General features: G+C 38.5%; 1 protein-coding gene across 1 annotated transcript; it reads right to left on the bottom strand.

The window, feature by feature from the left end:
* Positions 1 to 244: 244 nt before the first annotated feature.
* Positions 245 to 17,495, bottom strand: LOC118808667 (choline transporter-like protein 2). The gene is made up of 22 exons (XM_036571520.1): positions 17,411 to 17,495; positions 16,987 to 17,035; positions 16,424 to 16,497; positions 15,845 to 15,929; positions 15,610 to 15,694; positions 15,293 to 15,409; positions 14,705 to 14,765; positions 14,459 to 14,585; positions 14,292 to 14,375; positions 13,561 to 13,673; positions 12,958 to 13,098; positions 12,731 to 12,830; positions 11,894 to 11,986; positions 11,190 to 11,274; positions 10,619 to 10,881; positions 9,641 to 9,735; positions 7,799 to 7,902; positions 6,576 to 6,649; positions 5,910 to 5,980; positions 3,377 to 3,465; positions 2,606 to 2,690; positions 245 to 1,143 (listed from the first exon to the last, which is right to left on the bottom strand). Exons 1-22 carry the CDS (start codon positions 17,427 to 17,429, stop codon positions 1,040 to 1,042), a joined length of 2,118 nt encoding a protein of 705 aa, XP_036427413.1. The 5' UTR covers positions 17,430 to 17,495; the 3' UTR covers positions 245 to 1,039.
* Between the last annotated feature and the right edge of the window lie 498 nt (positions 17,496 to 17,993).

The raw sequence follows: 17,993 nt of genomic DNA, 5'->3' as shown, positions 1-17,993 counted from the left end.
AGCACTGAGAAGACCGCTTACAATATACACTAAAGCTGCTTATAATATATACAACACCTGTTGGTGAATTTGAATCAAAATATTTTCAGTAGAGGATCTGTATGTTATTCAGTAAGCTGCAGTTTTATAGTAAAAGCTCCATCATTAAATTTAAATAAAGTTAAATCTAAAGCCTAACTCGAGCATTATTAAAGTAAACTTTTAGCCTGTTGACTGTTAATGCTAGATAGCCATATGACAAGCTGCTCATCCCAGACCAACAAAGCTTATCTGGAGGATATTCAGTCATATTAATCCTGCTGCTCTGTTTATTTTCTTCAGGGATGCGCACAAGAGCTACATGAGTACTAACAGCGCCCCCTTGTGGGGAGAATCTTTAACCATAAATGAGTTACAACAAAGTCCCTATATAAACTTTGATGTAATCCAAGTTTAAGCTTAATCCTTGTTGGTGTAACTCACCCTACATGTTCAGAAGACCTGTCACTCCAATTTAGTTGACCAATAGAAAGTGCTGGTGAATGCCCTCTTCTAAGACCCACACCCTTAAAAAGTGCCAAAAATCAGAAGCAAAAGAAAGATTTCAGCAGCAAAAAAATATTTCAGCTAAATCAGTAAATAGAAGAATATCAGATGAGTAATACATTTCAGAATGAGAGAAAATGAGTATTCATCTTTTTGAAAAATAAAATGTAACTCTCACTATTTTGATTTTGACATTTTGATACTTGTACCAATCCTCAGACTGGACAGCATACATTAAAACAACAAACAACGTGAGAAAAAGGTAAATAAACAGTACCAAATGATAAATATACAGTCAGAACAGATGAATATTAAAGAATTTAACCTCTAAAATGCAAATGTAACACTCAGTAACAGTGAAACAGCTCAAAACTCACAATATTACACTCAGAATGAACAGTAAAGTGATCTGACTGGAGTCCACACTGTTAATACAAATAAAACCATCTCTGATCACTGGGTTCTCCCACTTTCTCCTCATGTTTTTTCTCCTTTGTCTCTTCTCTCTGGAGGTTTATTCGCTCATAACCTTGTTTTTTTTATTGAGTATCTTCTGGAGACTCTTGGACATGAAGTACGGCCTCTCTGCAGATCCATCATTGCGCTCCAGATCCTCCACTGAGGGAACAACCATTAAATCAGAACAGCTCAGCAGTGAACAGTAATGGTGTAAACCTCTAACTCTCTCTCACTACGATTAGAGCTAAGTACTGTCCTAACTTTAGGATAAACACCAACAGTGTCCTAACTTCTGTTTAAGCATCCCTTCTATCGTTTAACTACTCGATTGAAGTCGATAATCAACTGTCGTGTCTGTTACCTAGCAACCGACCATACGCACACAGCTGAAACGTAAACATGTAATGAACATGACGTTAGAAGTTACAGCTGCTGTTACTGACGCAGTGAGGCTCAGAAGCAGAGCCAGGAAACTGAGAAGACGGCAAAAGAAGCAGCGTGGCGACTAGCAGCAAAAGCTCAGGGAGGTGATGATGTGCAGAGAGGCCCCTGAGCAATTGGAGGCGGAACGACTGATGTGCTGGTGCTGCAGAAGGAGGCAGCGCTGCGCCGAGGTCTGCCAGGAAGATCAGCTGCAGCAGCAACCTTTGGATCTAGTGCAGCGTAGGCTGCCCTCACTGACACTGGTGTCATTGCTACGTCCAGGCATGATCCCTCGCACCGACAGTGGCACACTTGTCAGCTGAGAGGCAACAACCGCCAAACTCAAGGACGCTCACGGTGCCACAGTTGGGCTACCCACCAGCAAGGCTGTGCCGCAGGAGGTCGTTTTTATTTAGTATTTTATTTAGTATTTTTGATATATTTGAGGTGTTAGTGGAGTCTTGTTCTCCTGAGGGCCATTCTCATGAGGCTTGGCTTCTGCGCAGTCTCCCCTTCATTCTCCTGCTTGAGAACATCCTGCTGCTTCAGCCGGACTTCGTTGTTCTCCTGCAGCGGCACATCCTTCTCCTGCTCCGTCGCTGCATGATCAACCTCCTCCGCTGCTTTGCTCACAGACAGGTGCAGCGTTGGAGAAATGAAGTACAGTAGTTCAGATGAGCCGTTATTCCTCTCCAGGTCCACACTTTGGCCCGGCGGGTCAGCACGCTTTTTGGGTTAACGTTAGTGGTTTATAGTGAGAGCAGAGAGGCGGCAGAAAGACAGCAGAGTGGGTGAGAGCAAGATGATGCAGAGAAAGAGAGAAAAAGAAAAGGATTAGACTCAAAGCCAGACGAAAGAGCTCACAATCATTTCAGAAACGTCAAAGTGAAAAGAGAAGGAAACAGCCTGTCACCTTGCCAACATTTCCATTGCTGTCAATGTCAGTTGTGTACCACGGCACGGAACGATGTTTTTTCAGCACCAGTATGTAAAGGCTGCATTAATGTTGAAGATAAATACCTCCAAAGCACTAGCATTAGTCTTACTTTACTGTAAAGTACAATTTTAAAAGATGGTGAGACGTCCCTAAACGTTTGGCCTGCAGTGGGTTGATATTTTTAGCATACTGTATTTTCCTGACAGAAGGTTTTGAGTGTTGCATTTTCTCTGCCAGAATATATCAAGCTTTAACACTCACAGAAGCACAGGAACAGAGTGTCCACACACATGCCGTAGACGCTGAAGAAGCCATGGGCGATGATGTAGGCGCCAATCATCACCGTCTAGAACAAACACACACTGCAGTGAAACAACCTGGTAATACTTCTCACAGTAGCAAAAAATACAGCTGATTCAGTAACATTTAACATCCTGATATACCACAACAACACAGCAGGAACTAAGGATTACTATGGATTACTGTGTTATGTCAATAATGCTAATACTAATTCTAATAATCCAAAAGAACTAATCCAAATACAGCAGTATTTGTAGTTATATTCCGGTATCTATAAAGCTAATTTATTCCAAAGAATTGATCTAAATACATTGTATCATCAATAATGCTAATGCTAATTGATTCCAGAGAACTGATCTAAATACAGCAGTAGCTATACTGTGTTATTAATAATGCTAATGTTAATTAATCTTAGAGAACTGATCTAAATACAGCAGTATTTGTATCATTTACATTTATGGCATTTGGCTGAGCATCTTACAATATGGTCACTTTTAGGATCAAACTCATCTGCAGCATGGAGGGCAGTAGAGTCAACAAATACACTATACCAACCACTATAGCCTGTATTATTGTGGTGTATCATTAATACTTATGCTAATGCTAAATAATTTCAAAGATCTGATATTAATGCTAATAACAAGAATAATTATTATAATAATGCAAAGCTGATTTGAATTCTGCTGTCGCCCATGTTATTGGTATGTTGTTACTGCTGGTGTCTGATCTCACCATGATGGGAACCCAGCGATAGTTTAGTGGTGGAGTCACTTCCTCCACAGCCTTTATCTTCCCAGTAAAGAAGAAGTAAGAGCAGACTCCTGACAGGACAGAGAAGAAAACAGCTGAAGTTACTACTTTTCCCAAATTCTTTAGCAGATCCATTATATCTGCAGGAGTACTTTATGTTTTTGTATATGAATAACCCCCCTTATTTTTTTCAGTTTTTATTTATTTATTTATTTTTAGTTTTGGTTGTCACTATGCACTGTAAACCCCACTATAAATAATTGCAGTATGCTTTGTTCGTTTGAAACAAATACCAGCAAAGTATTGCTCACTCAGCATTACAGCATTTAAGTGTTTAGCACAGCTATGGGGTCCTGCACAATCGAGTGTGTTGCAAGAGCTCTGTGTACAGCCCAGTTTTACAAGCTGACGAAATGTGCATTGTTTTATGCTTTCAACTCGTGAAGAGCACAAATAAACTCATTCGTAAAAAGATCATGTATTCACGTATGGTGGCTCTTCATTTACTACTGTGTGTAACATATACCAATTACTATTGGGTGTGTTTACATGCACTTAATAATCTGATAACTGAAAAAAAATCAGATTGAGTCAGTAACTGGTTCAGTGTGTTTACACGTAATAATCTGATATCTGCAGTAAATCTTATTGTGTCAGTAACTGGTTCAGTGTGTTTACACTTAATAATCTGATAACTAAAGACGTGATGTAAACGTAATATAAAACTCAAACATCATGAGCGGTATTTATTAAAACATTTAGAGGAAAATATGAATAAGCATCATTTAGAAGATGAAGAATATTCAAATCCTTCATTTGGTTGAGCATGTAGTCAGTTTCAGCGTCACTCCAAAAGTGTTGTGTTGCGTCTCGCGGGTGCTGTGTTAAACACTGCTTGCTGTTTCTGGGACAGCGCTCTGTTTTCACACATGCACAGACTGAGAGAAATGAAAGAAATCAGAGTGAGAGTTACATGCACTGAAAAACACCATTACTGAGCTCAAATCCAGCCTCTTTATCAGATTTATAGACCTTAATCTGATCTGAGAAATCAGAGTATGCTGTTTACACGTCCACTTAATAATCAGATAACTGCAGAAATCCGATTAGGATTGGATTATTGGGTGCATGTAAACTCACTCATTGTGTTACATTTAAATCATCACAAAAGTGCACTGCATAGCTGAAAACAGTAGCAGCCAGAAGTAGAAGTCTGAATTTAGGGTGCGAGCCCTAGTGCGGTTCGTTAGAGCGAGTGAGAACGCTGCCATCCGAACTCTGGTGCACCGATTAAGCGGGCCGACACCCCCCTGAGCATGTTGATCTTGGTGAACCACGGATGAATTACCAAAGTTTAAAGCACCAATATGTAACATTTGGGGATTTGGAACCAAGGAAGAGCTAAGCCTGAAATTCCTATGGATGAAAGTCTGGAAATAAGTATGTCATGATTTACAGTGTCAAAGGCTGCAGTGGGATCAAGGAAGACAAGGATATTAAGAAAAACAGCATCAGTAGTAGGGCTTCGACAAAAGACTAATTTAATAGAAAATTTAATTTTCCTGTCCTAAAGGACACACCTTTAGCACCTCTGAAAACTAAATGTGTCTCTTCAGCACCTCCATGACCTGCTATACTTCTGAACTTTGTGAAATGAAGCAGGCTGGCCATCAGTAGGAAAGACTTTATCAATCAAAACTTCCTGTTCATGCTGAAGCTTATAAACAACAAGTATCTGCCTATAGAGATGCCCTGCACACTCAAGTCAGCCTAACACCAACACTAACCCCTGTCATACATTTTTGTCCATGTGAGCGAACTGAACTTATTTGATCATTTTCTGGTTTGAAATAATGCCACAGGATGTGGTGGCACAATACCGACATAAATACTGGAACAGTTAATAGCTACACCTTTACATCATTCCACCAAACGGTTCTGTGGTCTGGAGCACAGTTAGCTAACTGTGTCAAAAAAAAAAAACACACACTGAGCCCAGTTTTTAAGCGTTTCGTGTCCGTGTGGAAAAGCGTCTGGAACGGTTACCCTCTGTGCTCAGAACCATTCGGCCCTGCAGTGGAAGCAAGGCCATACAGTGTCAGAAACCACTGAATCAAGTCTACTAGAGACTAAAACTAAAGAAGCAAGCTTCAGACACCAAACATGTTTGATCGACTGCACTCCTGTGCTAAAAAATGGGCCAGACCCACAATGGCAAAATATGAAGCTTTTGAAGGTCTTAACAACATATTATTACAAAAAGTATCTTAATATGGGAGGGCTATGATTTCTTTAAATGTTAAAATCTTTTGGGTAAAATTGCAGACAGTCTTTTACAGAAAGAAGAGTCAGTATTGATCCACTCAGCACAGATGGCTTCAAAAAGCTGAAAAAACATTCCTGAGCTTGTGTTTGAGAGCAAATATTCTTGCTTTACTGTGAGGTTTGTTCTAGTTTGTGGGGAACAGCCATCAGATTTAGAAGTATATTTTAATGAGCCGCTCTCAGCACTCACCCACAATCCCCACTATCAGCTCCTTTCCCAGAAACAACAGGAAGTCCGTCACTTTGTCCAGTTTGGCCACCCTGAAACATAAATCAGGAATTCAGTACAGAAAAGATCTTTATTACAGTAACCATTCAGTTACTGATACTTATTTTAAAAAAACGTATTTATCTTAAATGCCTTAGGGATCAACTCAAACCTACAAATTTAAAACTTTTTTTTTTTTTTGAAAAAATGAGGTGATGAAGCTTAAATTTCAAGTTTATATTTTACATCCCCTTAAAACATTCCCATGGAGAGATTTTCTACAGCTCACTTAAAATAAAAGGCCATGATGTTGGTGATGTTGATGTTGATGTTGAAATAAAAGGCCAAGACTATTGATGTTTTATACAAATGACCACAAGACTTTGTAACAAGTACTCTGAATGTCTCAATTAAAACATAAAGAGTATAAATGTCTGTTTTTTTCTGTTAGAAATGTAATTGAGTAAAAGTACAAGCATTCAGTTTCAATAATACTTCAGTAAAATACGCATCTTTAATGCTTAAGTACAGTAACAAAGTACAATCACTGAAGTATTTTCCACTCTGCTGATTATTTTTTCCGTAATCGATTAGCTCTGTCTGATACCGGCTGAGTAACCGCACTGTGTGATGTGTAGTTTCTCTCACCGGACAATGTTCCTCATCAGGAGGCAGGAAGCGTCCTTAGTAGACGTGCAGAAGTTTTTACCATAAATGGCGATCTGGGAGAGAGAATGAGTGAAAAATCATTATTAACCTTTAATTCTGAGATGCAGAGTCATCAATACTAAAATCAACTTTACAGCTTTCCAACAGGAGGACTGTAAAAATCCTACCTAACTAGGATTAACGCACCACCACTGTCTTGATGCATTCACTTCAATACAAAAAATGTATTGATAAATGACTAGACAGTAAATAGATGTAAGAGTTAAAGAGTACAAGAGTAAAAAGAGTTTCTTTAAGGAACATTTTTCTCACAGAAAGAAGCTCGAACACACTAAGATCTCAGTGATAATAAGCTAACCTATTAGAATATTCGCTGGTATTAGCTAATTTAGATAGCAAACAAGGACAAAAACACAAACAACAGATTTAGGTTTTATAAAGGGCTGTTGTGCTTGTTATTCTAAATGAAAAGAATGAGTAAAAGAACAAATTAGCTATCTAGCTAAAATTAGCTTAGTTAGCAAGCTACGTGTTTCCTCGGTTTGGAAGTTGTCAGTTTAATGGTAAAAAATTAAAGTATTGTTTAGTTGCATCCAAGTAAACTACACAGCTTTCTAAAAGTCTGTAAAGAGTACTGATAAATCATTGTAAGATTTGGCTACCATAAATTTGCTTAAAGTAAAAGTATTAATAAAGAAAATGAAGAATAAAGAAGCATGAGTAGGTTTTAGAGAAGTGTAGGAGTAAATAAAGCACTTTGAATTTCTTTAACATTTTTTCCTCACAGAAAGAAGCTCCAATATGTCAGGATATGCTGAGTTTATTGTAAGCTAAAACATTAGCTTAGCTCGAATGTCATGTGGCATTAGCTAAATAAGATAGCTAACAGGCTATCAAAAGAAAACAATAGAAGCAGTTTAGGATTAATAAATATCTTTTGCATTTGTTATTCTAGAAAAGAAAAGAAGAGTAGCTATTTATCTGGTTAAGAGTAGCTTAGTTAGCAAGCTAAGTGTTTGCTCAGTTTGGAAGTTGAGAAAATCATTTGTCGTTAAAAATAAAAATAGCAATGTTGCATAATTTATTAGAAAGGAACTCAAGTAAAAGTGAAAGTATAGTTTAACTGTATTTGCATACTTAGAGGGAAAAATACAGGAACTGTACAGAGTTGCTAACATTAAATTTCAGTACAACAGTCATACCGTGATGTAGGCGTTACTGTTAAGGAACTTGATGCTATTCTCCAAACACCAGAAGCAGCACTTCAGGCACCTCATGATGAACTTAGCAACTCTGTTTGTAGCAACTAATAGACAGAGAGAGAGAGAGAGAGAGAGAGAGAGAGAGAGAGAGAGAGAGAATACAGGGGTCAATTTATAGTATTGTCTCATTAAGAAGACCATGCTTAGTTTGGCTTGGAGGTGTTTAATGAGCAGCTAGCAAGCAGCACAGCAGAGCAGCTGTTGAATGCGTCTCACTGGCTGATTTAACGCTGCGTCCCAAACCACACAATTTTGTACTTCACATACTACACTAATGAGTGCACTTCTAATGGGATATGCGCTACTTAGTGTGCTAGTATGTGGTTTGGGATGTAGCAGAAGTAACGCAGCGGGAAATCTCTGCCGTTTAGATTTCAGCTTTTAGTTGTCATCACTACAGCAACAAATCAAATCAAATATTAATATATTTTAAAATGAGATTTAAAAAAGTATTTCAGAAAACATGATTTACTGCCTTTCACTTGATCACTTATCGCTTTATCTCATTACAAACAGCCACAGCACTGCTGAATGAACTTGAAGTTGCATACCAAAAAAGCACAATTCTGTCATCGGAATACTATCAATATGATGATATTTTAGCATTAATGTTTTATCAAATGTTTGTTTAATAATCATCAGAACTACAACACCTGCATGGATCATATTAAAGACTATAAACAACAACCATGTAGTGACTGCATAAACTGCATAGTAACAAGCAGCTGAGTTGTTTTATTTAATTATTTAAGCCAAATGTTTGACTTATTTCTTCTTAAATAGTTTATATTAAATATTAAATGTTTGCATATGTTATACATTGTGTATCACAAAAGTTTTGCAACTTTTCAACACAAAAAGTGTCTATTTCTGTCACTTAAACTTTTTCTAGTAATAACTCAATTTCTGAATGCTGTTGTTGCATTTATTTGATATGTAAAGACTGCGACCTAACAAAGCTACAAACCCTTATTTTTTTCAGTTTCTGCCACAAACTCCCATTTTTGAAATTTTCAAGAAATCGTCACTCAGCAGTCAATAAACAAACAAATCAATAATAAGCTTTTCTTGATCAGAACCGGGCTCTGAACGAGCTCATGCCAACTCACTCTGAAAAAACATGGTGCATCCAACAATAAAGGAGCCTCATGCATCTTTTATACAGTGATAGCAAACACAGCAGCTCACAGATCGCATTACTGGCTTCTGTAAGTCACTGATGTTCATAGTTTTCACAGATAACACTGACTGATTCTCACAGATCTGTTTCTCAGTGTTACCCTGATCGGCCTCTAACAGTCATCAGTTATCGCTGATTAATCTAAACACTTCTGTCCAATCACAGGCTGATTTCTCCCCTTTCCTGTAATTTTAATATTTTGTATTATTGTTAAAACCTTATTCTCTGTTCATTTTGCTCTTGTGTTATAGTTTTGCTCTCCACTGTGGACCAGAGGAGGATGGGCTCCCCTTTTGAGTCTTGGTTGCTCTCAGCTTTTCATGGGGGCTCGGACCCAGATTTTTCTGTAAAGCTGCTTTGTGACACCAGTTGTTGCAAAAAGCGCTATATAAATCAATTTTACTTGACTCTGGTTCTACATGGGTAAAAAAATAAAATGACTTTACTGTTGCCAATGGCGACGTGCACATGACGGAACACCTCTGAAGTCAGATTTAGACAGACAGCTTTCTCATAGTTTTCTGCTGTGAGACCAAAAACAAAATAAACAGAAAAAAACAGGAGAAACGAGAGGCAGAAAAGGAACAAAAGCTCCAGCTCACCTTTCAGCTTCTTCTCAAGATACTCCAGGATCATGATGATCACCTGATTGATGGAGAGGACCAGAGAACCAAAGGCCAACGAGCCTGTATGATACCTGAGAGAGAGACAGTATTACGCAACTGTTTTTACTGTTTTAATGCATTTATAGTCCAAGAACAGTGTTAGAAACCATATTAGCATGTCTGTTGTTTTGCCGTAAATGGTAGGCAGGCACCAGAATGTAACTGCATCATTTAAGGTGGGACGGAAATTTGAATAAGAAGCCAACTTCACTAACATATTTCGAGTGAGTGTGTGATGATTTAGACATGCAGTTAGCATCTTGCTAATTGGTGAGGTACAAGCTTCCATTACTTCTTATCTAAATTAGCGTGGTAGCTCCACCTTGCTGAAAGAAATCATAGAAACCATTAAAAGTGTCTGTTGGTTCTTCGCGGTGTCCAACGGTAACTTATGGTATTGTGTGTTTTCCTGACGGACTCGTGTAAAGGATTCTAATGGTTTAATGATGTTCTGGGACTGACTCCAGATTAATCTGATGGTTTCTTAATGGAATCTATAGGTGTCCCACAGGAAACTAGTGATTTTTAATGGTAACCATTAAGCCAGTTCCCATTGGAATGGTAAGCAGTATATTAAAGTGAAAGGCAAAAATAAAATTTACACAGCCCTCGTCCAGAACCCCAAAGGTAGTCATGTGTGGTGTCTGAAGTTTTCTTCTTCAGTTTTAGCTCTGGAGCTGTGAGGCTAATGTACTCACAGGTAATGGAAGCTTATACACCTCCAATTAGCATGGTACTGACTGCATGACTAAATCATCACACACTCTCTTCAGACATATTAAGGAAGTTGTCTTTCTGCTTGCCGGCTCTGCTAGGTTCAGGATTAAGACTGTAAATTTGAATTGTTAGCAAACTATTGGACCAAGTTTTGTGATGCTATGAAACGGAGTTGGGCAGTAAGAATAGTGAATACACCTGAGGGCCCGTCCGAGTGAGGAGAAGACAGGGAACGTCGGGATGTCATCCGGTTTGTTGAAGGCCCAGTAGTAGGAGGCGAAGGCCCCGGCCAGGGTCACCTGACCCAGCGCCGTCACAAAGTTCACACACCAGGAGAACATCCACATGTTATACAACTGGAATACGATCAGGTACTTATGGAAGTACGTCTCTCCACCATAGAATGCAAACAGACATTCCGCATCTGGGCACTGCGTGAGGACTTTAGAGCTGTTGAACGTCTGTGGGAAAAAAAGAAAATTAAGAATCTGCATATATCACATCACCACCATGAACTCCTTTATATGTGACTTCCTATTCAGCCTACAGCAGTTTAGCCCCACCCATTCAGTCTACCACAGCCTGTGTCATTGTAAGGTATAAAAAGAAGTAAACGGTCATGCAGAAATGAATTATGGTACATAAATACACACAAATTTCATAAGAGGAACAAAATAAAATATAAAATCAAACTCTTTTAAAGAATGACTATCAATTTATTATTATCGACTATTAATAATATTATTAAAAGGTGTTTCTGGAGACTGACCTCAGGTTTGCAGGTCTGTCTGGAGTATTCACACTCTGTGATGTTGAAAACTTTATAGACTGGCTCATTGGAAGTGGATAGATAGCTGCAGGAGGCGGTTAAGGATCAGCTGGACGTGCATGGCCATGACTTAGTAAGGGATGGGAACAAGATAATTAAGTCATGGCCACGACTTAGTAAGGCATGGGAATGAGATCCTAATGCATGGCCACAACTTAGTAAGGCATGATCTCATTCCCATGCCTTACTTCTCATTGCCACGCATTAGGTTCTCGTTTCCACGCATTAAAAAAGCGTGACCACACATCATATATATATATATATATATATATATATATATATATATATATATATATATATATATATATATATATGGGATGTCACCAGCAGGGCTCCGTAGATTTGTAATATAAATTTACATCTATATTACTTTGAAGTGCCCTCAGCTTTTCTAAGTACAATGTCTATCTATCTATCTATCTATCGATCTATCTATCTATCTATCTATCTATCTATCTGTCTGTCTGACTGTCTGTCTGTCTGTCTGTCTGTCCATCTATCCATTTATCCATCCATCTATCTGTCTATGTATCTGTATGTCTGTCTGTCTGTTAGTTGAGTGAAAGTGACTGAGAGTGATGGTGGTGTGTCTGTAAGGTGAGTCAGTTGTGCTATAAGAGTGTGTGTAACTCTGAGATGGATACACAGCGGTGACGGCCCAGTATGCAATCGCCAGAGACACGAGGGCAAAGGTCAGCAGAGGGTAGAACAGCGATGACATCATATGAGTCAGCACCCTAAAAAATAAATGATGTGAAAATTACAATTACACAACTATAACAAAATTATAATGCTAATAACTACAATCAATTTTCACTTAGAAAATAAACAAAACATGGAATTTGACACTCAAATTTGCATCCTTGACCAGAAGCGCTGCTGATTTGGCTGTGTTGACACCTAAAGGGATGGGGCTTCATATAGCAGCACTGAACTTCCAAAACGGAGGAATTGCTAATTTTAGCAGCATTTAATCACAAACCTTTAAGCAGTTCATCACCACTCACTATAAACAGTCACATAAAGAGAGACTTAAAGAGAGAAATAGCCAGCTTGCTAGCTGTGATGTTAGCTTTTTGGCTAACCGCAGCTGTACACAGTTCACTGTAGCCAACCACATCAGATTTATACATGTTATTACTGCAGACTAGTGTACAGAACTATGCTTTTGTGTGTATAATTATTTAATTAATTAGTATAATTATCTGATTTTTTTTTTCACTTTTTTGCATCATCACTGTTTACAGTTAGCGACTTAGCTGCTTTACAACTGCACCTAAACTTCTGTCCAGCATCGGTGAGGCAAACTGCAAATGTTTCTGTTGACTGTGACCGTGGCTTAAAACAGAAGAATTGTTTCAGACCGGACTAGCATGGGCAGGTGAGAAGGGCAGGTAACATCTTTATAACACCTGTGTATTTGAAGTCTCAGTCTAGTTGAAGCAGCATGTGTGCATGGGGGGGCCAGGTGGGGGGCTCACCTGCTGGCCTCTTTAATGAGAGCGATGGCGACGATGATTCTCTTCCTAAGGAAGATGAGGAGAAGGATGATCACCAGCTCCACAATACCCAGGATAATTGCTGAGAAAGAAACACACACAGACTGAAAGATAACCACCACACATAATAATAAAATTAAAAATAATCATACTACTACTACTACTACTACTACTACTAATAATAATAATAATAATAGTAACAAACTCACTGAAGGCCAGCCAGGTCTGCGGGATCTGCAGGTAGATGGAGAAACCTTCCTGGAGCCCCAGATCCTTTATGATAAGATCTGATTCAGCCTGGCCTGATTCAGCCTGGCCTTTCACGCACTGCATATAACATTGGAAGGTACCTGAGACAGAGGTGGGGGGGGGGTGATTAAATTAAATGTTCATTTTCAATTTGATTATATTATTAAATACTGTTTTAATTAAATTAAATAAAGTACTAAATATTAAACATACTAAACATAAGTGTATGCTAACTAGCTAAATAGTAAACTAACTAGCTACAGACAGTGAGTAAGCTAACAGACAGTAAACTAAAAGATGGAGTAAGCTAACAGATGGAGTAAGCTAACAGATGGAGTAAACTAACAGACGAAGAATGCTAACTACCTACAGACAGAGTAAATATACTGCATGCATGGTTTTGTATTACTAGCACACAGATATTCAGTAGGTCCTCTGCTTTTTATTTTTTTGTGTGAAACATGAACCCCACACACAGTTTGTTTTCCACATAAACGCAGTTCAGCTGACTATTTACTGGAGCAGGAAAACAGCCTGACCTACAGCAGAAGAAACGTCCTCACCATAACCAATAACAAGGATGACCGAGATGATTATCACCCAGATTATGACCCCAGCCAGAAAACGCAGAAGAAAGATGAAGAGCAGACTGAGCACCATGGCAATTACTAATCCACTGAGAGAGAGAGAGAGAGAGAGAGAGAGAGAGACATATTATACAATGTTCTACTGTTATACAGTGTGTTATGCAGTGTTACAGTATGTTATAGTGTGTTGTGTTATGCAGTGTATGCAGTGTGATGAAGTGTGTTATGCAATTTTATGCAGTTTGTTACACAGTGTGTTATGCCATATGTCATGCTGTGTAATACAGTGCGTAATACACTCTCATACAGTTTTGCAGTGTTTTACAGTGTTATGCAGTGTAAAAGTTATATAGTTTTATGCAGTGTTACACAGTGTGTTATAAGGTGTGTTATATAGTGTTATACACCTAAGTATAACACTATATACACTCTAAGTACAGTTCTTATACAGTGTTTTGCAGTGTTATACAGTGTAATGGTGCATTGTACCATGTACTTTTTGCAGTGCAACGCTGTACAGTGTGTTCACAGCTTCATGCAGTGTTGTGCAGTGTTATACAGTGTTTTATGCAGATTTATACATGGTTATACAGTATTTTTCAGTGCTATGCAATGCTGTGCAACAGTGCTATGCAATGTTGTACAGTGTAGTGTTTTGCAGTGTGTGAGGCTTATGTTAGTTGGTGTGTAATGGCTGAGAGTCTCACAGCAGGATCCAGTGCCACGACTTAATGTAATCCTCAAAGATCCTCATGGCCACCTCCTGAGCTTCTACAATGATGTTGGACTTCCTGCACAAACACAAAAACTATTCAGCTTCTCACTGACAGTTTAACACTGACATTCACACTCACACACACACACACACACAGACTTTGTTGCTTCCAGCAGGTCGGTGACATTCAAGTTGACGTCTCCGGAAGTGAAGGTAGTTTTGTTAGCGATGACAATTACACCCTCGTTCTCCATCTTCTTCAGGTCCGGCAAACACCTGTGCATAACTACACACACACACACACACACACACACACACACACACACACACACATGCATAAAGCATCAGATTCTGGTGCATAAACAGGTGAGAACACAGACGTTGATGCAGAACTGAATAACTCACACGGCTTGCTGTTTATGATCCATTCCGGACACTTTCCATGTTTCAGGACTTCGGGAGTCACCTGCAAATAAAGAACAAACAACAACATCAGTGTGACAGAACAATAAACTCAACTCAACACAATCCTGCTGTGAGACTCTCAGCACTTACACACTAACTATGTCACACTCCCTCCGTTCCAGCGGTTACTTCTTCCTAGCCTCCGGATTCCATCTCCCAGTCAAACACAACTCAGTCAACTAAACACTACTCAACACAACTCAATCAACTAAGCGCAACTCAACACAACTCAATCCACTCAACTCAATCAGCTCAATACAATGTAAGCATCTATACAACTCAACCCCACTCAATCATCTCTACACAACTCACGACAACTCAATCACCTCAAAACACAAATCAATCATTTCTACACAACTCAACAACTCAATCAACTCAACACCATTCAGTCCACTCAGCACAACTCAATCAGCTCAACACAACTCAATCATGTCTACACAGATGATTGTGTGTGTGTGTTTGTGTGTATGTATGTGTGTGTTTGTTTGTGTATGTATGTGTATGAGAGAGTGTGTGTGTTTAACTCACCAGTGTAGTGTTCACTCCCTCCTTACAGAACTGTGAGTAGTACGGTATGTGTTCCGTATATGTCCGTTTAACCTCCTTCCGTGTCAGGAACCTACCTGGACATTTCTCCACACAGATCTACACACACACACACACACACACACACACACACACACACACGCATGCATACACACACACACACACACACAATATCTGATATCAATAACAATATAACTTAAACTGCTGCTGCACATGGTAGTTAGGCTGACCACAACACAGTGTAATCACAGAGACTGACAATGACAATGAGTTCTATGTTGGGGTAAATGGGGTATTACCTGTGTGGTGAGACACTGCAAATCCTGCAGCACTTTTGTCCTGGCACACTCCATGATGTTAAAATAAAACAGCAGAGGCTTCTTCCTACACACACACACACACACACACACACACACACACACACACACACACGTGCACACACACACTAAGTGAGAATCAACTGAGCTCATCTGAGTTCTCATGGTTTCGCTCAATCAAACTGTGTGTGAGTGACTGTGAGTGTGTTTCACTCACTCCAGTGGGGTTCCCTTCTGACCACACAACTGCCCCCTACTGTCTTTGGGATAAATCGCCTTCTGTGGGTCACCCTGAGACCAGGCTGGAGAGGGGAGTAAAATAGACACAGATCTTGATTATTGCAATTGGTATTAATATCATTATATCATTATAATGAATGCAATTATGTACTCAACATATAATTGTGCATAATTGGATAATATACTCCATAATTAGAAATTGGTATATAAATACATAATTTGTGATTGCTCATTGTACAGCAACGCACAACACTACTGTTATAACCACTTAGCAAGACCCTTGCAACCACCTGGGAAACCACAGTAATCATTTGGTAATAATTCCTTGGGAGCTGTTTAAGCTGCAGAGTCACTTTGCATTTTCTTCATGAAATGCACTTTTCTAGTTAGTGTTTATTATTGTATTGTTTACTCACTTTCACAATTCACTTCTTCACCCACTCAGAGTAGCTCAGATCTCTAATCCACTAAAGAGATAGATAGATAGATAGATAGATAGATAGATAGATAGATAGATAGATAGATGATGTTTATTTATTTTTATGTATAAACTCACCAAGAGCAGTGACTGCAATATAACCCAGCAGGGCCAGAATGAAGAGCAGACAGCAGAAAACATCAGTGCAGCTCCTACACACACACACACACACACACACACACACACAGTGAAGTATACGAACTGCACTGAGATCAACAATCACTGCTGAGTTTTACACACAGTATACACACACTCTGCTGAGTTGTACACACGGTGCTAATTTGTACACACTGTGTTGAGTTATATACACTACGCTGAGTTGTAAACACACTGCACTCAGTGGTGCACAGTGTGTTAATATATTCTAATTATTGTTCTAATGCTGGTAACCATTTTTAATAAGGTGATTTAGGCTATTAAAATCTTATATGTGCACTTTTCTGTAGAGCACTATCTATAAATATCCACTATGGTAGAATATTTTGACAAGGTAACACAATTTGCCAAAGCACCAGAAATGAGGTGGAAACATTTAACAGAAATGAGAATCGAAACAAGAAAATACCTCTTACAGCAGACTTCAAGCACAGATTATAAACTGTTACAACAGCGTCAATGAAGTGAATAACAGTCTCTCTCACCTGTTGTGAATGGGCCCTTTAAAATTAGGCTCAAACGTCCGGGAGTCACCTACAGAGAAAAACAACAAACTTTAATTCATTCATCTTAATGTGTCAGTATCTGATCAATACAGTGATCAATACAGTATAAACACTGCAGTGGGAGCTTTAATGCAGACTGATAGCCAGTCTGTGAGTGATATTGAGTGATTGCTTAAATGATTAGATACACAGAACCAAATTCACTGCAACAGAAACAATAGACAACAATACATCCAATACAGACATGTATGTCTGATATAAACACCACATTCATCTTCCCTTATCAATATAACTGCTGTTATCTCCACTAGTCTCAGCTTTATCATTATGGGCTGTTTCAGTTACTATGATGACCCTCTTTGAAAATGAGTTAAAGTATAAATAAAGTATAAAAGCTGTTTACCATATTTTTCCTTTGCCATCACTGAGGACTGATTTCTTCTTGTTGCATGAACACTCACACACCTCCTCACCTCCTCCTATCTGACAGGAAACTGCTTGTGATGGCATGTTTGTGTTTAAGCTTGATATGAACACACTTCATGTCAACAGCTAAATTTAGTATGACAAAGAAAAAAATGACACAGAACGTTTATATACTAAATATTTTGTATTTTGCATGAAAGGCTATCATTTGAAATTAAATATCCAGTTTTACTTACACTTAAATTTGTATTTGAGTGTAAATATTTTGTATGTCTATTGTTTTGTTTAAAATCAGACAAAATCCCATGTGACCAGAAGACTGAATTTAATGACTAATAAAATGAAATACATACATAAATAAATAAATAAAAACCCTCTTTTAGGTCCATGCTTTGATCAGTTTAGAAAACTTTCTCCAGATTTGGGCTTAGAGTTAGCAAGTGTTGTAATGACATTAAAGCATTTATGTCAGTGTTTTTTCCGTCTCATTCAGAATCAGTAATAATCAAGTTTAGTTCTCTCGCACAACCACCAATCAGGTGATCACAGTGCATTAAATA

The sequence above is a fragment of the Colossoma macropomum genome, unplaced genomic scaffold (genome assembly GCF_904425465.1).
Source record: "Colossoma macropomum unplaced genomic scaffold, Colossoma_macropomum, whole genome shotgun sequence".
Classification (NCBI taxonomy): Eukaryota; Metazoa; Chordata; class Actinopteri; order Characiformes; family Serrasalmidae; genus Colossoma; species Colossoma macropomum.
This window is presented reverse-complemented; position numbering and strand designations above follow the sequence as displayed.

Bases quoted from the DNA above. Each gene is read 5' to 3' on its own strand.
- LOC118808667 (XM_036571520.1), bottom strand. The intron at 6,650-7,798 runs GTATGACTGTTG...TCTCTCTCCCAG, and splicing joins ACAGTAACGCCTACATCACG to ATCGCCATTTATGGTAAAAA. The intron at 1,144-2,605 runs GTGAGTGTTAAA...TTGTTCCCTCAG, and splicing joins CACTCTGTTCCTGTGCTTCT to TGGAGGATCTGGAGCGCAAT.